A 25,865-nucleotide genomic window follows, 5' to 3' on the forward strand; every position below is an offset into this window, starting at 1 on the left:
ATGAAATAAAATCGAAGATCAAACATTGACTTTAGCCTTGCTTCATATGCAAGCTAATGATCAACAAAGATGCAAATGAATGTACTTAGCCAGTGTAGAAAACAAATCCACTTATACCAATAAATGATCCTTAAAACTGATGAAAATATTGTGACACTAATGCAGATAAAAATCAGTTGCAATGTAAAATATGTAGGACAAGTTTGAGATATTACAGGTAGATTGTTTGAATAAGATTTATTCACATCCCTTGAATTTTGACGTTAATAAAGTACTTAAGAAACAATTGGTTATACTAACATATATTCAAGTGTGCGTGATTATAAAGTTTAAAGTCTAGTCAAAATTGATCTTGCTAAAAGCATTTGTTGACAAGTCGAATGTCTCAGATTCTTATGGATTAAAATTTGATAACTCTGAAGGATCAGACTCTGAACGTGGTGCTTCATCCTCTGAAGGTTCAAACTCTGATCATGGTTCTTTTTCCTATGGTGACAGTTCAGACTATGGAGACCTCAGCTTGAAAAGCTCAGTCTTTTGGCTCGTACTTCAACTCCAGACTTAGGAAAAAAGTCAATTAGAGTTCCTTGATGCAAGGCTCAAGAAAAGTTGACGTGACTTCTCTAGTTCGCCGTCTCATTTGATTTATACCTAGTATGATAAAGATGCAATGGACTGTGCTATTACTCGTTTGCTGAAGATCTTAATATGATTCATCTTTCAACGTCTCTCTCTTGGGTTGCTGCATTTCAAAAGATTATATGTGCAAACAACCTTCCAACGACTCTTTTTCTGCCTCTATAAAAGGGAACTGAAAATTTGAAGGAAGGTTAACAACTCCTACATAATCTAGCATAATATTTTTAGCTAAAGTTTCATCTATTTATATTGCACAAACTCTTAAGATTTCTTATCTTTGTATATCTTAGAGAATCTTAAGTGTTAAAAAACATTGTGGTTGTTGTACCACTTTTATACTTCTGATTGTGTATCAAAGTATAATTGTAATCATTTTTACTAAACTGCAAGGTTGCCTGAGGAGTGAAGTCTCTTTCTGGCGTGATTGAGCAAAAATCTCTTTCTGAATTCATTGAATAATTGAAGTCTCTTTCTGGTTTGATTGAGCAAAGTTGTAATCAATTTAATTATAGTAAAAATCTCTTGTTGGACAAGGGGACTGAATTACTCTCAATTTAATAGATGAACCAAGATAAATTTTGTGTGCTTTGCTCTTATTTTTATTTATTTATCATTCCACTGTAAACTAACTTTATGTTCAGACTTTGAACTTGTCCAAATTCTGAAGCTGGTATATCAAAAAAGTTTATAAAGAAAAATGCATACTTTGAAACATCACAAAATAATACTGAAGGGTGAGTTAGAAGAAATACCTTTCTTCTCTAATAATAATGATATATTGAATCAATGTTTAATTGAAATATGTGTTATTTTTCTTTCTTTTGAGAATAGTGTAGTTTTTAAGAGAAAACATACAAAATGTTTTTAAAAATATAATATTTATTCGCTTCAATGTGCCTATTAATTAGGATATCCACTTGGTCGTTGGATATGAAAGGTCTATAACTCAATATTGTTTAAAACATACTCCCTCCGTTCCTTTATAAGTGTCACTTTATTGCAAAAAATTTGTTTCTTTTTAATTGTCACTTACAAAGTTCAAGGTAGTATTAATTACAATTTTGTCAAAATTACCCTTAGATAATGATTGCATAGAGAGAAAAAATAAAGTGAATGTAATAAATAATTAAGGGTATTATAGGTAAAAGAAGAATTATTGTTTGAAAAGTAACACTAATGATTAGCTTCCTTGGTATGTGTAAAAAGTCAAAAAGTGACACTTAAAAAGGAACGGAGGGAGTATACGGGAAGAGAAACGTAGCAATGTCTATCTTGTGTAGTCGAGATTTAGTTTTAATTCTTTTGTACTTTAAATTGCAAACAATTATCATGTGAATTTCGAAATGGAATATTCTTACAGAAATTACATTGTATATCCAGTGCTAGGTTAATGTGCTTGCATGATTAAATCACAAATATTTACGCAGACATGTATGCAAGATTCATTTGCTGACAAGTGACCAGTTAATTTAATGGGCAAGTTAGTCTTTTTTACCGTTCTATATCGCAAGCATTTAGTCATCTTTTTGTTGTTTGTTTGCTCGAGTATAAAGTAATCATCAGATCCTGAAACTTGCTCCTCCTGTTTTCAAGATTATTCCATAAGCTTCTGTAAGACCCTCCAATATCGCATGCAAGAAGGGTTCATGTGTATTGCCCGAATAACCCATCTATGAGGACTTTGAGAGGACTCTGTGCTTGATTTAGAGCTCACCCCAACTTTCAACTGTCTCGCAACCAAATGCATTTGAAAGTATACCTCTGCGGGCCTCATTTCTACACAAAACAAGCACACATTTAACCAGAGGTTAGCAATTATTGCATGATATTCTGCTCATCTGTTGGAAGACCGCCTGATAAATAAATTAAAATTCCAACTCAACCTTGCAACCAGTTAACAGTTTGATTAATTCAATAACCCCGCATCGCAGCCCCAACATGCAATAATAATGACACTCTTTCACAACTTAAAATTATAATTTTCAGAAAAAAAGCATAAAAATCAAACCTGGTGACCAATTATGCCATTCAAGACGGAGGGTTCTGTCCCATCTTTCTTTAGAACCGAGGCTTCCTTCTGCTTGCGCCAATAATATCGAGGCATAAGGTAAGGGAATCAATGAAAGCTCGTGAACTTTGGTAAGGCTCTTAATGGCCCGTGATAGGAAGTGACCACTATTATGCTGCCTCACAAGCTCCATACAGATGGCACCTGATTTAAAATAAAACAATATAATCCAATGCAAAAAAATATTCAGAGATGAGAGCAAAAAGGATCCGGAGAGGAACTGTTAATTGATTCACGCAAAAAGAATATCAACGGATTTTATTCTAATTAAATAATACAGCTATTTTTGGGATTTGAGGGCAGTAAATTAGCTAATAACAAAAATACTTGTCATTAAATATTTACAAGACAGGACTTGAGAACAACTATCATACTGTATATGCTCATGATATATCAGATAAATTTTTCCATGGTATAACATATTAACATACCCTTAACATCTCTTATTATCCTTTAAAAAACCTTATTGTTAACTTCGGTCCCAATTTTTTGGTCTACTATTCAAATTGAAGTAATTCAGAGTATTACAATTTTCAAGTGGTAACGTGATACTATGTAGAATTCAAGCGAGAGTTTTTTGAAATGCTCACCCCTATGAGAATTGTGTACCAGTTAGTTGAAACTGATTTGTATCAGCTAGTTAGTCTCTGCCAGAGTTTCAGATTGTAAAATACAAGTAGCTTGCATAACAAGCTACAGTGTGTAGAAGTTAGTTACAGCCAGCTCGGCAGTTAGTGCAGGATAACTCAGGTTGTGCTGGTTAAGGTCACCTATATATAGCTGACCAACCTTTTTATAACTAACTAAGAAATTCAGAATATTCAATACATAAACACTTTTAAGAAATGACTGCCAGCTTTGTCGCAAATACGTACCATGACATAGAAAAAGGCAGCTTTCAAAGCCCGCCAATGAACAAGCCTGTGCCACAAACTCTTCGGCTAAGACTAAATCCCTTTTTTGCAACAAATTCACTCCTCTCACTAAGTTATATACAGCCATCCACGTATCCCATGAATTTCCATCCCTTTTAATGCATTCTTCGAAGCTCAAGTCTATGGCATTTGAATCGATCTGCAGTTCGTATTGGCATTCCATAAGTTTGAGACAGATCCAACCAATATGACAATCTGTCCTGAGCTCCAAACACCTTGCATACTCTTTCTGAAAATTTGGATGATCGTCTTTCATGGCATACAAACGGCACAATAGTAGATGTGCAAAGAATAAATAATTATCAGGAAGCACAAGTTGAGAAGCCTTTTTGGCATCATTGATGCAGCTCGTGTGATTTCCACATTGTAAACTGATCTCAGAAGCACAAAGTAGAAGTTGGAAATGCCTATATTGATAATTCATTTCTGTTTTGCTATACAATTCATTTGAAAGGGCTGCTTGAATTAGACGATTTAGTGTACGGCAAAGATGTTGAGGAAATCTTTGTTCACGTGCCTTCTGAAGATAGTTAAGAACAAGCAAGTATCGGGCATCATGATTCCATGGTTTCTGATGAATGTATCTGCAATTTTGAGGGGAGAAATGTAAAATGATTATCCTTGTCGTGGGAATATTAGTGCTTCAAAATCTTTAAGAGAAAGCTCTACAATCATACTCAAATTTTATGGAAAAGAATGTCTATTTTCCTGATTTAACTAAACGACAATCTGACCTAGCAGTGTTATATTCATAGCCTAGCATGAAGGAATTTTAAACAATAACAAAATTTTGGGATCAAATTTCTGGGCAGTTACAGGAAATAACGTATAAAGGGAAATAAAAGTAGTACTTCTGCAGGGATTTGATAGCTCGTGGATGACTGAAACACTTCTTTGAACAAGTTGGAAAAGTAAACTTTGGATTGTTGTTGCCGGTGGCATAGCAAGCAACTGCTCCAGCACCGTGAATATCATAGGCTGATTTTAAACCTTCTTGATCAGACATATCAGGATTATCCAGTTTACAACACCTAGTTGCCACGTGACCATCGTTTAGCTCTTCACTAAATAGCAAGAGATAGCCCAGAAGATTCCTGTCCCAGTGAAATGTGCAACAGATAGGATGTTAGCAAACTCCACACAAAGCTAGCAATATCGAAAAATGCATGAGTAAAAAATTGGGGCAGAGGTTACCGACCAAAAAAAAATTTCTAACACTTGGAAGGTAAGTTGAAACTAAAGGAAGTATTATTTCCCAAGATACAAAAAATCTATCTGAAACATTACACCTTACCACTCTTACGAACGAGTCTAAACACAAGCTACTGGAACTAATCAAGCTTCTCCTTTTAAATTATTTCTCCCTGACATTTTTCTAGTGCCACAACTTACGGTATCTTTATCACCTCTGATACTCCCCTATCCCCAAAATACAGCTCTATCTTGATCAGCCACCAATAAGCCTTCTTTCATCAAATGTTAGAATCGTTTTCAAGACCAATCCCCACAGCTCCAAGATAAGAGTTTTGATACTAATTGATACAGTTATAAACTGACATAGATTAGACTGAAATAGGGCGAACAAAAAACACTGTTATAGTGCGAATTGCGAGCCTTCACCTGCCTGGTCAAAGGCCTTAACTCTTCCAAATAACAAGATGCCCTCTCTAATGCCCTTCCTTTTATTTACATATACATTACAGCCTAATCGTACATCAAACTAACTAACTGAAGAGTTCACCTATCATTGAACTAGTACTTGACCTAATGTAGTACTATATATGTGAGTACAAGGTTATTCAAATCATATTCACATCCTATCAACAATTTTTCACTTTATTACTCTTAACTTGTTGGGATCTATCATTAGTGTAGAATAAGGACAACTGTTTTGTTAGTTACTCAATACTAGATAGTTAGAACTTAGAAGGGACCGGAAGGAGATTGATTAGATATAAATAATGTGAAATCGTATTAGGGGAGACACTTTGATAAACTTAAAATCAGTTAAATCAAATTACTATTATTTAGTGTACGAATCTTCTCATAAAAAATCTACCTCATCAAATTACAGTTAGGAAACATGTGCAGTGCTCTCCTGAGGTAGGCAATTCCACTTTTAATGTCAAGGCAATCAGATCCATTTTTCACCTGTCAAAATCATACCATTACATTTTTCCATCTCGTCTTCATTTTAAAACATTTTTTATGGGGAAATTGAGGAGACAGGAGGAATCAAAATCAAGAGTCTGAAAAAATACCAATTTCCCAAGCGCTATTAAAAATTGCATCCTAGAAATTTCTTCTTGATATTTGAGAAAACATCGGGTACTTGAGACAACCAATCCAAGACGATTTTGTCCATCAAGAGCATTGATAGCTGACATAACAAAACTAACTTTTGAACTCTGAAATAGCTCCTTTGGCATCTTGATAATGCTAGTGATGACTGCATCCAGTCCACATATGAAGTACACTAATCTACTGATGAAACAAATGGATGAAGCAACAGATGCTTTTTTCATAGAAGAAAGATTTGAAGCAAGACTCCCAGCTACAGAGAGAGCCAAATCATATTCACCGTGTTGCCATAACGAGAAAGCATACACTTGCAAACCTTCTTCATCAAGTGGCCCTTGAACAACATACCATACAAAGATGTTAGGATGACAAAATTTAAAATGATTTTTCACACAATCTTCAGCAAAAAACACAGGTCATAACACAAGTATAGCATGCCCAACTCACGTGCTTTACATGCGGCATTAATACACAGCTTTTATTTACTTCATGATTCATTCATTCTCAGGAATTATGAACAAAAATCAGTTAGAAAACTTGGACTGAACGGGGATAATTTTAGTAACATTCAACCAGCTTTATTAGAGTGAGATATGAGAGAGAAGAGATAGAAAGCTAAAAGAGAAAAGAGAGAAACTAATTCTGTTTGTTTTTATGTATATTATTGGAATGGAGCATGATGCTCTATTTATACAAGAGGAGTTGAACATTCAAGAGTTGAATCATTCAAGCTCTACATTTAAGGATGACCTTAATTATTCTATAGTGCTGAACTTTTCTTATTCTATTAAATTAAGGCTGGTCTTAATTATTCTATAGTGCTGATTTTTCATATCCTAAGATATAACTCTAATACTCCCCCACAAGCTCAAGGTGGCTGCAAAGGCTGACTTGAGGCAGACAGGTTGAGCTTGCTGCTGAGCTCCATAAATCTTGAACTTGAGAGAGGCTTGGTGAGGATGTCAGCCGTCTGGTCAACACCAGGAATGTGGCAGACAGTGAGAGACTTATTAAGGATCTTTTCTCTTACAAAAAAGAGATCAATTTCCATATGCTTTGTTCTTGCATGAAGAACAGGGTTATGAGCCATAGCAACTGTGCTCTGGTTGTCACAATAGATGGCTGGAGTTGTCAAGGGAATTTTTAGTTCAGCTAGCAAAGTTTGAACCCATAAAACTTCAGCTGTGGTGTGCGCCAAGCTGCGATATTCTGCCTCGGCACTAGAACGAGCAACAACAGTTTGCTTTTTAGACCACCAAGAGATCAAATTAGAGCCTAAGTACACAGCTGACCCAGAGGTGGATCTTCTATCATCTGGGTCAGCAGCCCAGTCAGCATCACAGTAGGCCTGCAGAGAGAACGGAACAGTGGAGGCAGGAGTGAACAATAAACCCGAGGTGATAGTGCCTTTTAGGTAGCGTAGAATACGCTTGACAGCTAGCCAATGGGACTCCAAGGGGTGTGCCATGAACTGACATACTTTGTTAACAGCATAGCAGATTTCTGGGCGTGTAATTGTTGCATACTGCAGGGCCCCTACAATGGACCTGTAGTGAGAGGCATCAGACAAGGCAGCAGACCCTGTTTTGATGAGTTTGGTGGTGGATGCCATAGGAGTAGCAACTGGATTGGAATTCTCCATATCAGTTTTGATTAGCAAGTCCCTTAGGTACTTAGATTGAGTGAGAAGGAGATTACCATTGGACAGTTTCTTCACCTCAAGGCCCAGAAAATAATCCAAGTCACCAAGTTGTTTGAGAGAAAACACATGATTTAGTTGTTGAGTAATTTGCTTGATGAGAGGAGGAGAGTTTCCTGTGATGATTATATCATCAACATAAACTAGCATATAAATGACAGCACTGTGATGCTTGTAGATGAACAATGAAGTATCACACTTGCTGTTCAGAAATCCAAAGGATAAAAGAGTGGTTTTCAGTCTTTCAAACCATTGCCTTGGGGCCTGCTTGAGGTCATACAAGGCCTTGTGCAAGTGACAAACCAGAGATGAATTAGGGGCAGTAAATCCAGGGGGTTGCATCATATAGACCTCCTCTTCAAGAATGCCATTCAAAAAGGCATTGTTTATATCCAATTGCTGTAGAGGCCAATTATAAGTAAGAGCAAGAGTCAAAATAATTCTAATTGTGACCGGTTTAATAACAGGGGAGAAAGTTTCATTAAAGTCAAATCCATGGACTTGATGGAACCCCTTAGCAACAAGCCTAGCTTTGTACTTATTTACTGTCCCATCAGCATTTTCCTTTACACGAAAAACCCACTTGCAGCCTATTGCTTTCCTGTTAGCAGGCAGTGGTACCAAAGACCAAGTGTTGTTCCTTATCAAGGCACCATACTCATCTTGCATAGCAGCAAACCACTTAGGATCTTGGAGAGCAGTTTTAACACTCTTAGGCTCAGAATTGACAAGAAAAATGGAAGGATTTAGACGAGGTAAGGGTACACCAGATTTAGTTCTAGTAGTCATAGGATGAGTATTGGTGGGGAGAGGTTGAAGGTTAGGATCCCTAGGAGTAGAAATAGAGGAGGAGGATGGTGAAGTGGTAGTAGTGGGCTGATTGTTGGCATTTGAAGAGGGTGAAGGAGTAGGATTAGTGCTGGCTGTTTGGGTTATAGGGTTGGCTGACACAGAGGCAGTAGGTGTGTGGCTGGAATTGAATTGAGAAGAAGAAGAGGAGTGTGAGGTAGTGGAAGCAGTAGGAACGGGAAAAACATTAGGGAGAGCTTGTGTGTTAAGGGTTACTTTAGATGAAGAAGAGGATGGAATGGTTGATGAGGGGAGAGAAACATTAGGAGAGAAAATATCATTGTAAGGAAATTTGGACTCATTGAAAAGAACATCTTTAGAGATGAATATTCTACCACTTGGGGAGAGACATTTGTAACCTTTGTGAGCTGTAGAGTACCCTAGAAAAAGGCATTCATGGGATCTAAAATCAAATTTCTGAGAGTTGTATGGGCGAAGGAGAGGAAAACAAGCACACCCAAAGACTTTGAGGAATTTATAATCAGGATTTTGATTGAAAAGGACAGCATATGGTATATGTTGATTGAGAGACATGGTTGGTAACCTATTTATTAGGTAGACAGCAGTTAAAAAGGCATGATCCCAAAATTTGAGAGGTAAAGAGGCATGACTCAAGAGAGTTAAACCAAGATCAACAATGTGTCTATGCTTCCTCTCCACTACACCATTTTGGTGATGAGTGTGAGGGCAAATTAGACGATGAATAATGCCAAGATCAGAAAGAAATTTTGTAAATGGGCGAAATTCACCACCCCAATCAGTTTGGACAGATTTAATAGGAAATCCAAATTGTAATTCAGCCATGACTTTGAATTGTTTAAAGATAGTTAAGGCTTCAGATTTATTTTTGAGCAAATAGATCCAAGTAAATCTAGTGTATGCATCAACAAAGGTGATGTAGTAGGTAAAGTTTTGAGAGGATTTGACTGGGGCAGGACCCCATAGGTCACTGAAAATTAATTCAAGAGGAGAGTGATATTGAGTTTGTGATTGAGGGGAGTGCAGCCTATGTGCCTTTCCCATACAGCAGGCAGAACAAAAGACCGATTCAGCTTTATTAGAATAAGGAATATTACATTGAGCTAAAACAAGTCTCATAGTATTAGGATTTGGATGACCAAGGCGTAAATGCCAAGTATGTTGAGAATTATATGAGTTATTAGCTGATACATTTTGATTAGAAACTGAAACCTTATCACTAGTGCTGGAATCAGATCTTGAAACAGGAGCATTAGAGTCTAAGGTGAGACATGAGACTTGACTTGTTGAAGGAGACTTAAGAAGCTGAAGGTGGGAAAATTGGTACAGGCCATCACTTCCTACACGACCTTGGAGCAGAATTTCATTGGTAGCCTGAGATTTGACATAACACATATCAGCATGAAACTCAAAGAAAACTTTATTATCAAGACAGAATTTGCTGACAGTTATCAGGTTCTTTGTAATAGAAGGAACAAGCAGTAAATTATGAAGAGCTAATGGAGTGTTGGGTTTAGAATGAGAGGGAAAATAAGAAGATCCTGAAGAGTGAATGTGCAAACCTTGACCATTACCAATGAAGATCTGATCAGGACCTTCAAAAGGTGTGGTCTGCTGTATGTTTTGAGAGGCATTGGTAACATGATAAGAAGCTCCTGAGTCTGGGAACCAGGCACTGCTTGGAACTGAAGCTGTGTTAGCAATCATAGCATTGGGAGTGATCTGTGATTGAGGAACAGGGAGAGGAGCAAGTCTTGGTTGATAGTTTGGGCGTGACCAAGTGTTAACCATGGGCTGAGCAAACTGAGGTCCACCAATTGGTTGATACGGATTGTAGAAATTTTGTAGGTTCATTGTTTGAAAATCAGCAGGTATGTTAGGTTGAAACTGTTGATTGAACCTGTGATAGCAGTTAGCAGCAAGGTGACCATATTTGAAGCAAACTTGACATTGAATGTTGCTGAACCTACCTCTCCCACGGCCGCGTCCACCACCACGGCCAGATGCACGACCTCCTCTTGAATAGGTTGGATTAAAGGTTGAATTCACAGCTTGTTCACTGTTCTTGTTATTGGAGTTATCAGTTTCAGGTTGAGAATTAGCTTGAGTGAGATTCACTGTGGCAGCCACCTCCATTTGAGAGTGTTTCTTATACTTGTTGAATCTCATCTCATGAGCAAGAAGAAGAGCTTCAACTTCTTCAAGTTCTACTGAATCAAACTTGCTTTCAATGACTGAAATAACAGAGGCAAAGTCTTGAGGAAGACCTTCAAGAATCACATCAATGTGCTGCTGATCTGGAACTGGATCTCCGACTGAAGCAAGCGCATCAACAAGAACTTTGATGCGAACCAGGTAATCACCAACAGATTTGTCTTCAAGTTTTGTAGATCTAAGTTCCGCACGTGTAAGCTTTTGAAAATGCGCAAGAATACGTTCCCAGAGCTCGTAGGAATGAACGCATCCAAGAACACGTGAAAGAATCGAAGGTGAAAGCGTGGATTGAAGCCACGTCATAAGCCACTGATCTTGCGTAATCCAGGTGCGATACGCAGGATTCTCACGAGCAGCTTCACGATCTTCATCAGTTAGATATTGATTCGGTATGTCACGAAGGTAAAGGTAGTTTTGAAGATTATTCGCGTTAACGAAAGGATCTACTTGTTGGCGCCAAAGTAGGAAATTCTTCTCATCAAGTTTTTCTGTGATTTTGAGTTGGAATGACATAGATGTTGCGGTGGCCGGAGCTGTAGTTACCGGAGTCGCTGCCATGGATAGAACCGAAGCTCTATGATACCATATTAGAGTGAGATATGAGAGAGAAGAGATAGAAAGCTAAAAGAGAAAAGAGAGAAACTAATTCTGTTTGTTTTTATGTATATTATTGGAATGGAGCATGATGCTCTATTTATACAAGAGGAGTTGAACATTCAAGAGTTGAATCATTCAAGCTCTACATTTAAGGATGACCTTAATTATTCTATAGTGCTGAACTTTTCTTATTCTATTAAATTAAGGCTGGTCTTAATTATTCTATAGTGCTGATTTTTCATATCCTAAGATATAACTCTAATAAGCTTTAAAATTTTGAGAAAAAAAAATATGAAATATAGTGGCTCTAAACAGAAAAATTATAAAATTTGAACCCAAACCTTCTTTCTTCAAATTTTCACATTCCTGCAAAGCATCAGCAGCATTCCCTGCCTAAATATATTTAAAAAAAAAGGTATCGAGTTAACGAACATAATCTCAGGATTTTATAAAATAAATAGGACTAAGATGTCAAGTATATCTACCTTGGAAAGTGATCTAGCCAAATTGATAGAAATATCCATGATACGTGAGTTTTGATTACTCTCTGAGCCAATGCTAACTGCATGGCGTGCTAACCTATAAAATGTAGCAGCAGACTTGTAATCTTTTTGAGCCTCACATACCAGGCCATGTAAGTTATGGGATTCAGGATAGTGAGGGGAATGCTGCACAGCCTGCTGAATAGCTCCAAAAACCTGTGACAATTAGATGCGGCATCAGCATGATGATACTCAAGGTAGACAGTTGTTACTTAAGAGGCGTAATAGGGAGCATCATTTAGTGCAGATTGTACATCTTAAACTCACGACAGTTTGGTCTCTAAGCTTCAATTTCTTGAGAAATATGGAGTACAATACACACTAATGCAGGTTCTATGAGCCCTTTCTGGGAGGATTTTCTAAGGTTAAGGAAGAGGTTCTACAAGATCTAGAATTAGTTCTATTAAGGTGCAGTTTAATGTTCCTGTGGAATATACAAGTTTGGCTCAAACAAAAACAAAAACTTTGGGCCACTGACTCCTTTCAAAGCTTTCAGTTCCCTTTCCAACCTACTTTCTATTGTGACATTAGAACACCATAACTCTTGGTCACAGTCCAATTCAACATGAATGCCTGAAATAAACAGATGGAATTGGACATAGCTAAAGAAAACAGCCGACTGTTATTCATGTGCCACGATAAGATCAAAGGCCACTAGGAAGACATCCACACCAAATCTATGACACCCACCCAAGTTCCTTCAATCGTGTTCCAAGAGCAGAGTGTACCCCCTTTCCCAATAATTATGTAAGGCAGGATGTATCGCTCAAACTCTCTAAGTTGGTCTCTGAACTTCAGTTTGACTAGAATCTTGTAGATGTCATAGCTGCTGACTACAATTATCATTCTATCATTAGTTAGTTAAAACTGTAGTGTTGGACATTCCACTATAACCAGAGGTTAAATCAGAAAATACAGAATAAAATTCAGAGCAAACTTTCTCAAAATTTCTCAGTTTCTTCTTGGTCATTGCAAAGTAACAAGAGGCAAAAGACAATGCGTAATCAGCATCGAATATCACTAACCTACCATATAATCAGGAAATAAATATTGGGAAATAAATACCTGTGAAGATGCAAGATGGCCACTCAGCAAAGCAAGCTTAGTTAGCCCAATTTGGAATTCAGCTAACTGCACAGTAACCAACAAATATTTCAAATCAGGAAATAAATATATTCTAACACGCCAGAGAAAACTATTTGGCTAAAATAATGTGTGCCATATAAATCTATAAAACAGGTATTGAGAGGAAAATTCCTGATATATTGATATTTGGCTAAAATTAAGGGTGATGATAAATAAACAGCAAACACGGACAGTAAGGGAAAATACAAACACATTTCCAACTTCTTGCATGTTAAGTCACAGAAATTAGTAAATTACAGGCATTATCTGCACTGCTCGGGAACAGCTTTCAAATGCCTCATCTGGTGCAGACTCCTTACTACATAAAGATGGCATATAGTTAGAAAACTGGTGAACTAATAGACTAAATTAACATGTACATGATACATGATAATGTCAAGATAAATGACACTAGAATAATACCTCCCGTAAGACTCGGCTGACATGCTCGCCCATGGCAATGCAAGGCCAGGATCGATACTTCGTGCACGATCAAACACTTGCCTTGCCAATTGCTTTTCATCCGCTTTAAGATACAACTGAAATTTAGACAAAACCAAGCTGAAATCTCCACATAAAGAAATTCCAATGTCTTTCGTATGATGATGTACATCACAACATTAAACCAGAGGTGCAAAATTGTCATGTTACCAAACCATACATTACTTATGATAGACAACCACTCGTATCTATGGTGTATATTAGGAGAAATGGATGGTGTTACGGTGAATCACGTGAAAAGAATAGAGAACAATTGTATTTCACTTAATGAATTTGTAGATGGAGTGCTAATAAACAGGCACAATGGAGTCTATACTAATAAAGGACATGTATGAGAATAGAATACTATTCTAATTTATTAAACGAGTAAAAAGTCAAGCTATAGTCAGACTAATCCTAATAAATGACAATCACAAAATGAGAAAATGCTTAATTACCACTTACAATATTGTAAAAATTAATTCTGATATATTTCAAAATGTAAATAAATTGCATGCAATAATCTATTTGAATAGACTATTCTAAACGTAATGCGCCTGATTATTGAGCCGAATACAAGTATCCCCCTCAAGTTGGCGAATACTATCACTGCCAGCTTGCAAGCAAGTTGGTTTAAACGTTCTGTTAGGAATCTCTTTGTTAATACATCTGGCAACTGATGCCTTGAAGAAATGTAGGTTGTAGTTATCAATCCACTACCTAGCTTTTTTTTACTGAAATGTCAGTCTATAGCAATATGTTTTGTTTTGTCATGCTGAATAGGATTATGAGCGATACTAATGGTTGGTAAACTGTCACAACAACTTCATAGGACCTTCACACTTTATATCCAAATCTTGTAGCACAACTTTCATTCACAGTAGCTCACAAACTCCTTGTGTAGTAGCTCTAAATCATGCCTCAGCGGTTGAACAAGCTACTACACTTCGCTTCTTACTCCTCAAAACAACAAAATTGAGAGCACAATCTCCATCTTCATATACATTTTGAGATTTTACTCCATGAGAACACCTGCAAATTTGCATTCAAGCTTGCCCGTTCCTTGCAAAATATCTAAGAGATAAAATTTCCTTGCTTTTAGTAGGCCACCTCAATTCCAAAGAAATACAAAAGTTGCCCAAAGTCCTTTATCAACATTGCTGATAACTTCTCCTTGAGCAGCTCTCTCTAAGTCAAATCATCTTCTGTAACTCTCTAAGTCAAATCATCTTCTATAACAATAATGGCATCATCATAAACAAGAAGTACAATCAACCTTCCTCCTTGTGGAGAAAGTTTTAATCTCTTTGGCTTTGCATAGCCCAAACACACCTAAAGGGAAGGGGGGCATGACTGAGTAAGGTGAGGACAAGGTCAACAATATGTCTATGTTTGCATTTAAGAACACGACTTTGATAGTCAGTATGAGGACAAATGAGTCTATGGGTGAAGCCTAAATTTGTGAGAAATTTGGTGAATGGCCTAAATTCTCTTCCTCTAACGCAAGTGTTGCTTGCGTTGGGTCCTCCAACGCCACCACTACAGATGCTTCCTTCTGCGATTCCGGTTGGTGAGTCTCATGTACCACCGGTAGGATTTATAGGATGAACCAGTGAGAGTCTGCCACAAACTAGTTGTGCGGCTTATGAGCCTTGAAAACATTATGGTCAACAAAATTTATTTCACTAGAGAAATACAAAATGTCAGCTCCTTAAATTAAGTAGTGATATAAGCAACAATAAATAAAACAAAACAAATCTTAATAAATAGAGAATATTCTAATATCTTCTACAAGAACCTCACTAACTCCCCCTCTTAACTGCCATCCAGGTGCCCCCACTCCATCCCCACCTTTGGATCTAAATATCATACCAACTTTATTGAATCTAAATTTCTCTAATTATTTTCAAAGAATTGCACAGGTAATACAAGAGAAACAATATCATTTGTCAAGATCCCTTAATTTTAGGAACAAATCAACCACCAAGGCTATTGATGGTAACTATTCTTGAAATTGTGGTTGGGTCTAGCTCAACCTTACAAAAGTCGACTTGTAAGATGAGGATTGTCTCCATTTATAAACATATAATCAAACCAATTTGATGTGGGACTCTTTAACACACACCCTCACGTCCAGGTCTGGACATCTAGAGCGTGGACATAAATGGTGGGTGACCTGGTAGAAAAAACCTAATAGAAGGTGGCCCATTGTACCTTAAACGAGGCTCGGATACCATCTAGAAATTGTGGTTGGGCTTAAACTCAACCTTACAAAACTGGCTTGTAAGGTGAAGATTGTCCCCACTTATAAACATATGATCATGCCATATATCATCCGATGTAAGACTCTTTTAACAACTATGAAAGTCTATCAAGAAATAAGAGGAAAGGATATATAGAAAGAAAGAATACTGATGCAGTAATAATGATTATTGATTATCATCAACAAGATTGATGAAGGACACTTTTACAACCATAAGCTATATCTATGATCTATCAGTGCCTGAAATGAAGATAAGAAATGCCAACGACCAGATAGGGACCATTTTGGTATTAACAGCAGCAAGGTGGCACAAGGCAGCAGATGGACACTGCAGTTTTCGGTGACAGTACTTCAGAGGTTGGCCAGTCAAAGACTTTCAAACCTATACAGGGCTTCTGCTGGGTCCTGAATGTATTGTGTTGGCCGAAAAACACATGAAAAAGTAGGGTTCATGGGGGAAAACACAGAAAAACAGATCCTGCAATAAACGCTAGGTTTGCAAGATGGGTCAGCAATGAAGGCTTGGACAGCGGAACAGAGACTCTCAAAACGGGAGCTCTAATATCAATATGAAAGAGATGAAAGAATAGTAGTCCAAATATTATTCACACGATTCTTTGGCAAGATTTTAATTCTAATTCTTTATCAATCACAAATAATAGTTCGAATAATAGGTGATATAAAGGCTTATGCAAATTTTTAAAACAGTCCTAATAAAGAAAAATAATAATATAGCAGAATATACAGCTATTATGTGAAAAAGGAGTTCTATATACATTACTCTACAACAAATGGGTACCCAGTTGGATTTTTACTGTTCACAGATGACATGAGACAGTACCTTTCCAAGATATCCCCAAGCAACAGCTAGAGATACATTTAACTGCAGTCCTCTGATCAAAGCATGCTGATTTAGTTCATTATGATCAGACAAACACCCCAATGCCACCCAGAACTCATAGTTGTGACCCTCAAGTAGCAAGGCTCCTATAGACATTTTTTCTGCTAGCTGCCTGCTGAAACAACTAAGTTGAAGGAGCACAATGGTCGAAAAGATCATTAAAAATAATCAAATTACATAGATCATACCGTGCACTTAAGTCTTGTTTGCAATTTTTGCTTAATGAGGTAATAAGATCTGAAGTTATTGCAATGTCACTATAGATGTTTGCTTGCCACGGAGACAAGTGTAAGGCCCGTTGGTACGAAAATTTAGCACGTCCTGCAGCCAAAAAGCAGGTCCTCCTCCATGAATTGATAGAAGCACTGAAGGCTTCCTTATTAGATTCCAATTGTTGAACCTCCTCAATCCAAGGATTACATCTTGCATATGCAAGCTACCATAGATCAAAATAAAATAGCATATAATAATACATGAGCAACAAATAATACCTAAAATAGCAGTGAAGAAAACTCCAAGTCGTAATACCAACTTATTGGCATATTTAAGCACTACTGCAGACAATAATACCGAAAATAAATAATTTTCTTAAACAATGGAAACCTTTGAAAACTGAAAAAGAAAATGAGACCTGAATATCTGCATATAGTTTCCAAATACATGAGATATTCCTGAAAGAACGAGCACTCTCTCTGGCAACCCCGGATGCTTCCTGCAATCAGTTCAATGGGGTTTAACTAAATGTTGCCAAAATAGAGTTCAACTAAATAACAAATGATGTACAATTATTAAAAAGAACAGAAGAGAAAAAAACCTCTAACAATGAAGCTCCCCACTGATATGCTCCTAGGTTAATGCAATCTTTTGCCAAACTAAGCAGACCCAAAGCAAGTCCAAATTGTGCAGGAACACAATCTGGCAAAATCTCCAAAGCTTGTTGAAATTGTTCAACCCCCTTCATGAAGAAAGGCAAGGAAGCAATTTTACATATTTCTTTAATGTACAGAAACAGATTGACACTAATCAAACAAGATCATACAAAGGAGGTGTGTGTATAGTTGGTTCATCAGTGTAGTTTGTGATTGGCTACTGAAACAACTGAGATGAATTGCATGTGAATATAATATAATATAAACTACAAAAACCAAGTCGATAAACGATGTGAGCATAATAAGTTAAATGAAAAGCGAAAGATCACGCCGCCAACTTGATTTAAACCCTAGAACCAGCAAAATAACTTTTAGCCTCTTACACCAAACTTTTGGTGCCTGTTTTCAGCCATATATGGCTCTCTAGATAGTAAGGATTGATGTATCCTGAACCAGAGTCACTTTCTGTGAAGAATTAAGGAATTAGAGGATTAACAAGGAAATTATGCAATTGTTTCTCTTGAGGACTGGGTCAATTTGCTATTACTAGAGAAGGAAAATGTTTATCATAGAGTTTTTCAGCGTTTGTTTGCAAAGAGATAGAAGAAGCCGAGGCTACAGCAATACACAATGACACAGCAGCGAAAAACTGGATTACTGCACAGGATATGGTGATGGAACAGACGTTACATGTGAGTCTCGGTCAAAAAAACTTACCAAACTATCTTGTCAAAAAATTTAATATTTATAATCTGCTTTGAAATAGTTTCGAACCAAAAATAGTCCAATTTAGAAGTAGTTTTCTTTTACACTCAAGAGTGGCAAATGGATGGAACGGATGAATGTCGGACTAGATAATGAGGGGATAAAAATAAACCATCAGTCGTCTACAAATTTGGATCCCTAAGTTTTTAAAAAATCAACTCTTCATTATCCATTTTAATGGACATCTATTAGTCCATTTAATGGATTGGATGGACCTAACTTATCCAATAGAAATCAGTTTATGTTCATAAAAACCTAACTCTCTTATTAATTAACTAACGTTTCTCAAATAAATGTTCTCTTCAATCACTGTTTTAAGCTCCTTAAAATATGATCAAATCGAATACTGTCAATCATCATACTACCATCACTGCAACAAACTAAAATAAAATAAATGTAAGGAACAAAAAGAACCACTGAGAACAAGAATTGTGGACAAGAAAGACATCAAGATAACATCTAATGATTAGAAGAATGTACCTTTTTAAATTGACCAAGTGTCAACGAGATATTTCCACTTTCAACCAAAGCAAAGACCATCTTATTATCCAACTCGATTGCACGGCCATAAGACTAATGGAAAATCCAAAGTAAAACAGTAAGGGATCAATCATCCAATCATCAATTCTTAAATATAAAAGGAATCCAAGCAGAGAGGTACCTTTACAGCTGCAGTAAACCTGCCCAGCCGCTGATAAGCAAGTCCCAGAGCCTAACAATTTTTTAAAATATTTATTAAAAGATCTACGAGAATGGAAACATAACGAAGGAAAGAGAGGAAATATTACTTCCCACAAATCAGCACAAGTAGGATAGCCTCGTATAGCATGTTGGAGGCTCTGAACAGCTTCAGACCATTTCTTTTGATGAACCTGTTAAGTTATATAAAACATTCATGGCAGGTATCAACAGAATGCATTATGTAACAATAGAGAGATTAAATCTATAATCAGATTGTCAGCAAAATTTCTACAAATTCAAAAATGAAAGTATTTGATCTAGTCTGATATTAAAAGTCCATGCTACATAATGCATTTGTTAACTAGGACCATAAATTAGCATATGTTCTTTAAGGGAGTGTTTGATTGTACAAAATATTTACTATTATTTTTTGTTTTAGAATTGGGTAGGGCCTAACTCAACCTATAAAACTAACCCACTAAGTGAGGAATAACTCTCACTAATATAATCTTAGTCCTTGGTTTTTAGAAGTGCAGTAGAAACAAATGTAGCTTGAGATCCTGAATACCACTCCGGCCAACTTCAATAATAACAATCTCATCCACATAAACAACAAATGGTAATATCTGTCAAACACGAAATGGTCGAATTTATTGCGAACCATGCTTAAATCCTCAAGAACTGATTATGATACCAAGGTATAACCTACAAAGACACACTTATGACACCAAGGTATAACCTACGAAGACACACTTATGACACCAAGGTATAACCTACAAAGACACACTTATGACAGTGAAGTGAGAGTTTGTCGAGAATTGCAATGAGATGATGAACAAAACATGTAGATCCAAAGACTCAAGGAGGTAAGGTGTGAAGAGCTTGAATGATTGACTAGAAGTAGAAACTTCCAACAGTTAGTCTATAGTCTAGTATGTTGTAATAATTAATGTAAACCAGATTTATTTACTTGTTGAGTTAGTTAGCAACTAACAAAATAAGTTACTAGTTTGTTACTCACAAGAATCTTGAATATTCCTCTCAGCTTGTAGTTGATGTTATGGAATGTTGTCTCTTTGGTCCTTGGTCTATAAATACCAAATGCACATCCATAATTGGTAAACGAAATCTGAAGCAATTCACTTCGAATCAATTATCTTAAATGTCCTCTTAATCTCATTTTTGTTAATTGTGTTACTTATGTGGTATCACAACAATAAAATCAAGCAGAGTCGACCATCCTTAAAAGACGAAACAAGGATCAGAAATACTCGCTACCATTGATGACTAACCAGCGAATCTGATGCCACTGTAGCAGTCTCAAAGTCACACACTAGTCGCAATCACTTGACCAATCTTCCTAGCTCAAGAATGTGTCTCAACACCACCACGCCTTGACCTATTATCATTACAGCTCCCTTTGCTCTTCTTTGTTCCTCTAAAAACTTTGCCTCCCAAGACTCCACCCTTTTCCCTCGCTATTAGGTATTTGGTTCTCTCGTGTTTCCCAATCCCCCTACCCGCTGTACTTGTTATGGAAAAATAATTTGCGGTCACGAAAATCCGTGCCTCGTGTAGTCATGTGTATATGCCCATTCAAGAGTGATATGAGCATGGCTGTCAAGATCTCAATCTTAAAATCTTAAGATTTTACAATCTCACTCACCCCCAACAATCCCGATCTTAAGTAAAATCCTATGCTGTAGCCAAATTGTGAAAAAATCGTAAAATCATTTATTTTGTGCGATTGTTGCCCGTTTCTGCCATGATCGGCCGTTTTCCGGCCACCACCATTAAAAGCTGAGAAGGATGACAAGATACAGAGGCATAACAATTGTGGTTTGGCGGCGTTGAATGCATGCCTTTTGAAATGATGAATTTTTAGACTTAGGGTTTAGAGAATAAACAAGTCACTTGTAGACTTTGTTATAAATAATTGACTTATGATAAACCTAGTAATTGATCAAATATGTAGACTTTGTTATAAATAATTGAGTTATTAATGTTTAACAAGTGTTTCATGTGGTAGTAATAAGGTATGAAAACAAAATCATACATGTCTAAAGAATAAGAAAAAGATTCACTCCCACGAATACACTTGCCTACTATAATATATCACGTAAAAATGCTTTAAATATATTGTATTATTTTTTCATTTTAGTAGGATCTTACGATTTTTGTTACGATCTTATGGTTCACAATGTTGCTACCTCCTCTTGATCTCACAAAAATAATTTGTAGGATCTTACAATCTTAGCTACGATTTAAAATCTTATGATCTTGCTATTCCCTACTGTTGTTATGCAAGATCCCGATCTTGAGAACCATGGATATGAGAGAAGAGTGTTGTAATGAGTTAATGAAATAGGAAGCAATTGAGTGCAAAGCATTGTCTCCATTTTGACTCCAAATATTGTTTTAATTTTTGTAAATTGTTTGTTGCAACATACATATAGAAAAGAATGTGTATTGTGTGATAAATTGAAAGAACTAACCAGCAGGAAACCCAATCTGCGGAAAGCCCAAAAAGCCTTAGGTGACATTTGAGAAGCTTGGACGCATACTGCGACCTCGAGAGTGTCCTTTCCTTGTTGGTCAAATAAATCACAGAGAGGTTCCTGGTAGGAAAGTATGGATGATGGTGAGGAGGGAGGAGGAGGCAGAAAAGAAGAGAAATAATGATGAGGAATAGTTACCCCAGACTCGAAATCATCAGGATTGATAGCAACTGCTCGCTGGTAACACTTAAGAGCTCTCTGGGTATCAAGGGAAACACTTCGATAATAATGGCCGAGATATTTGAAGGAATCCCCGTTTTTAGGGTTTAATTTGGCGGAAAGGAGAAAATGTTGAGCAGCTTTTTCCTTTGCATCTTGGTCGTGTTGTTTATTCCACAAGAGTAAGCCCTGAATGATGCATCATGTGTATTAGTGAGTAATAAACGGAAGAAAGAAAACGAAAGAAGGAATGAAAAGCAGACAATGTCAAAATGTAGAGAGGCGTCGTCTGAGGAATCCTGCAAGCGTCGGAAAAGATCTTGTTCATCCTGCAACGGAAAAGGAACGATTATTGATGAGGGAGAGATTGCAGTGTAATTAGAGTAGACGAAGAGAGTGAGGGAGGGAACGCACAGTAGTATTCGTTGGAGAGGCCATCGTAAGAGGGCTTAGGTCTTCTTCACTGGACAACACTCCCCTTTAAACCCAACATACACCTTTCTTTTCTTTTCTTTCTTTTTCCTTCTTAACCATAAAAAACCTCACACCCTTTAAATCATTTTAACTTTCAACTTCAATAAATATCTCATCTTCTATTAACTCATTTTATAGAAAAATATATTTTTGAATTTGTAATTTGGTATTAAGATTATATTTTTGATGTCATATATAAATTTTGAATTTCAACAACAAAACTACCATGAAGATCGTTCGGGGTATGGTGTCTGAGATTGGTGAATGTTCAGTTAAGAGAAAGAAGTGTGTGAAGAAATATTGTACCCGTAATATCCCTGCTATAAAAACTACGAATATCACTCAAATTACCAATGTTGTTGTTGTAAAACAATCCACAAACAATGGAAAAGTTGTTATTTAGTATATTAAGGAATAAGTTGTTGATACTGCAAATGTTAATAGATTTATGAAAGAGAGCGTTACGCATGTTGAAAAGTGTGTTGCAGAGAAAAAACATGTTGGCAAGAAGAAATATGTTGGCAAATTTGTGAATAAGAAAGGTAAACAAAAATCTATAGTGAACGCACGAGTCTCGAATCAAGTTATCGAAGAATTGATCATGAGGGCTAAACAATATTCTTGGAAGAGCCACATAGAAAATGCAAAAAGCGGCGCAGTTAATGTTATGGTAAGCACATATTTGAATTTGATCCATTGTGTTATATTTCAAAGGGTTTATAACTTTTAGTGTTGTGCAATTGATATATATGCGGCATTTTTCCAATAGCAATAGCAAAAACATGTCTTAGAACAAATCAAACTAAGATCAAAGTCGTTGATGTAGAAGAAACCAAAATATTCAAATGTAGGGTTCACAATACAAAAAGGAAAAATGAACCAAACGCCTATGAAATGTACATGTCTTTAGGATGGTATGAATTTGCAAAAAGAAAAAACATATGTGACGGCGATACCTTGGGTTGGAGTATGTTGTGTTTTTCTACCTACGTATATGTAAAATTGCAGAGGAGTTGATGGGTGTGTATATCATCGAATTTGGAGTCTATGATGATCATGACATGGAGTTCTGACATGCCATGGATGGTCTGTTTTTTAGTTTTTATATAAAAACTTTGATGTAATTTTCGAATGTCTGAACCAAATTATAATTAGTACCTTAATGATATTGATATTTATGTATTCTAATGCTAAATTTGATAATTTTAATGTAGAAGCTGCATTATGTATTTCATTTATCACTTTTATTTTACATATTACATTTATAATGTTGGTGATTCGAAGTTTAACAGACAAAAAATTAAAATGAGTTAGTTTTGCAAACAGACAATACATATGTTATCACATATAAATATATCAGTATATATTGCATATAATATCGGTTATAAAACCGTTTTTAAGGGGTAATGTATATTGCTCAAACTCATTAATTGGGAATGCAGGCTGAAATCCATATCTAAGCTCATTTACACTTTGCTATATAATGTAAGGATTAGGGTTTTCATGTCATCACTTTTATATCATTGGAACTATAGAAAGGAAGTTATGTTTGGCAACATCTCTGAAATGTATGCTTCTGAAAGGTATGTATCACTTTCATATTTGGTGTTAGACACATGAATTAAAAGAAACAATTTTTCATCATTGGAACTATAGAAAGGAAGTTTAGTTGTTGATGTTTGACTATCTCCATCATTGAAACTATAGAATCACGCATGAATTAAAATAATCAGTGATTTTTCAAAAAGGAATAAAGAATAATAATAAATAAAATAAAATAAAAATGATAGTTATAAATTGTGGGATTGGATAGTGTAGTTTTTTTTCCCACCAATATAATTAACAAAAAACCTTATGGAAATATACAAGGGGCACCGTTTCACCCATATATGTATGTCATAATGTTCTCATTTGAAGAAATAGATTTTTTCTCGATTATAAAAATATTTGTATTCATGATACACTTTTCTTATTTATAAAAATATTTATATCAACAATCCATTTTTTCCAATTTATAAAAATATTTATATTAACAATAAAAAAAAATCCGTTTATAAAAGTATATGTATCAACAATATATTTTTTCTCATTTATAAAAAAATTTGTAACAAACAATACACTTATTCTTGTTTATAAAAATAATTGTATCAACAATAAAAAAAAATTAGTTTATAAAAAAAATAATAGTATCAACGTTAGACTTTTTCTGTTTATAAAAATATTTGTAACAAACAATACACTTTACTCGTTTATAAAAATAATTGAATCAACAGGAAATTTTTTTGTATTTATAAAAATAATTGTATCATCAATACACTTTTTATGTTTATAAAAATATTTGTATCAGCAAAATATTTTTTTCTGTTTATAAAAATATTTGTATCAACGATATATTTTTTTTACCGTTTGTACTGAAATTTGTGTCAACAATACGCTTTTTCCATTTGTACAAATATATGTATCAATAATACACTTTTATCCGTTTATAAAAATAGTTGTATCAGCAATAGACTTTTTCCAGCTTACAAAAATATTTTGATCAACAATACATTATTTCCCATTTATAAAATTCTTTGTATCATCAATAAACTTTTTCTCATTAATAAAAATATTTGTATCAACAATATACTTTTTTTCTGTTTGTAAAAATATTTATATCAACAATATATTGTTTCCTTTTTATAAAAATATCTGTATCAACAACATATTTTTCTCATTTATAAAAATATTTGTATCAACAATAAACTTTTTCATGTTTATATAAAAAAATTCATTTATCAAAATATTTGTATTAATAATATACTTTAAAAAAATAGAGTAAAACTTATTTTGACCACTTACTTTTAATTCATTATAAAACAATTTTTTTTATTTCTAAATTTAAAAATTAATTTGATTTTTTTTTGTTTTATTTTAGTATTTTTATAACTAAAAAATCATGTAATCTTTAATCACCAATTATATATATTTAGAAGATTTAAAATATATTTAATTCTATAATTAAATATTCTACGTTTGACATCAACTATAATTTATGAAGTTGTTCATTAATGGAGGTCAAATTAATATTTTTTATTAAAAATGTTGTATAGTATTTTCTATAAAAAAATTATATTAAAATCTCAAATAAATAAGTGTACACATTCATTTAACTAATTTTAATCTTAGTATTTGTTTATAAAATATAAAATATAATATTATGGCATATTCAAATAGTAGAATCTAATTTATTTATTTTGTAAATTATTATTATTGATATTGAAAATAATTTTCTTGTTTGTTGTTATTGAATAAAATTGTATTTTGAGAATGTTTGGAATTTAATTTATAGTACACTCAAAAACTATAAGATAATTTAGTTTCCAATCAATAATAAAATGTCATAAAGTAACAGAAGATTTCCTCTAGCGATTTTCGGTCACTGAGCATTTTCCGATGGTGGTAGACCTAGCGTCCTTGTTTGTGGTTAACGGTGAAGACTTGATTCAGGTTGGTTTAAACTCCTAGTCCATGGACTAGGGACCAACTGGAAAAAGTTGAGTTCTTTAATCGGAAGTACTATGGGTTGAGGGAGGGGAGACCAAAAAAGACCAAGGCTCTATCACCTTCAAACTTAGCCACACTCTTGCAACAAGGTTTCATAAGAGATGATTTTGAGAGGGGATAAACGGTGGGTACAAAATCCAACTCAGGGGAGAGTTATGAGGAAAAGAAAAATACCCTAGAAGACAAATCGGAGATTGCCACTCCGATGAACAACGAGGCAA

The 25,865-nt window shown here is 35.2% G+C and overlaps 1 protein-coding gene across 1 annotated transcript; it reads right to left on the minus strand.

Moving 5' to 3' along the window:
* Nucleotides 1-1,953: 1,953 nt before the first annotated feature.
* On the minus strand, nucleotides 1,954-22,184 carry LOC127076885 (tetratricopeptide repeat protein SKI3). The gene is made up of 22 exons (XM_051018680.1): nucleotides 22,039-22,184; nucleotides 21,888-21,953; nucleotides 21,604-21,813; nucleotides 21,403-21,525; nucleotides 19,015-19,098; nucleotides 18,888-18,938; nucleotides 18,707-18,799; nucleotides 17,407-17,547; nucleotides 17,224-17,304; nucleotides 16,781-17,028; nucleotides 16,533-16,704; nucleotides 13,372-13,487; nucleotides 13,207-13,267; nucleotides 12,889-12,954; nucleotides 11,767-11,979; nucleotides 11,623-11,674; nucleotides 5,904-6,277; nucleotides 5,702-5,793; nucleotides 4,494-4,736; nucleotides 3,583-4,226; nucleotides 2,648-2,851; nucleotides 1,954-2,415 (listed from the first exon to the last, which is right to left on the minus strand). The coding sequence occupies exons 1-22, from the start codon at nucleotides 22,060-22,062 to the stop codon at nucleotides 2,234-2,236; spliced, it is 3,540 nt and encodes a 1,179-aa protein (XP_050874637.1). The 5' UTR covers nucleotides 22,063-22,184; the 3' UTR covers nucleotides 1,954-2,233.
* Nucleotides 22,185-25,865: the final 3,681 nt, after the last annotated feature.

This window comes from Lathyrus oleraceus, chromosome 4 (genome assembly GCF_024323335.1).
Source record: "Lathyrus oleraceus cultivar Zhongwan6 chromosome 4, CAAS_Psat_ZW6_1.0, whole genome shotgun sequence".
In the NCBI taxonomy this organism is placed as follows: domain Eukaryota; kingdom Viridiplantae; phylum Streptophyta; class Magnoliopsida; order Fabales; family Fabaceae; genus Lathyrus; species Lathyrus oleraceus.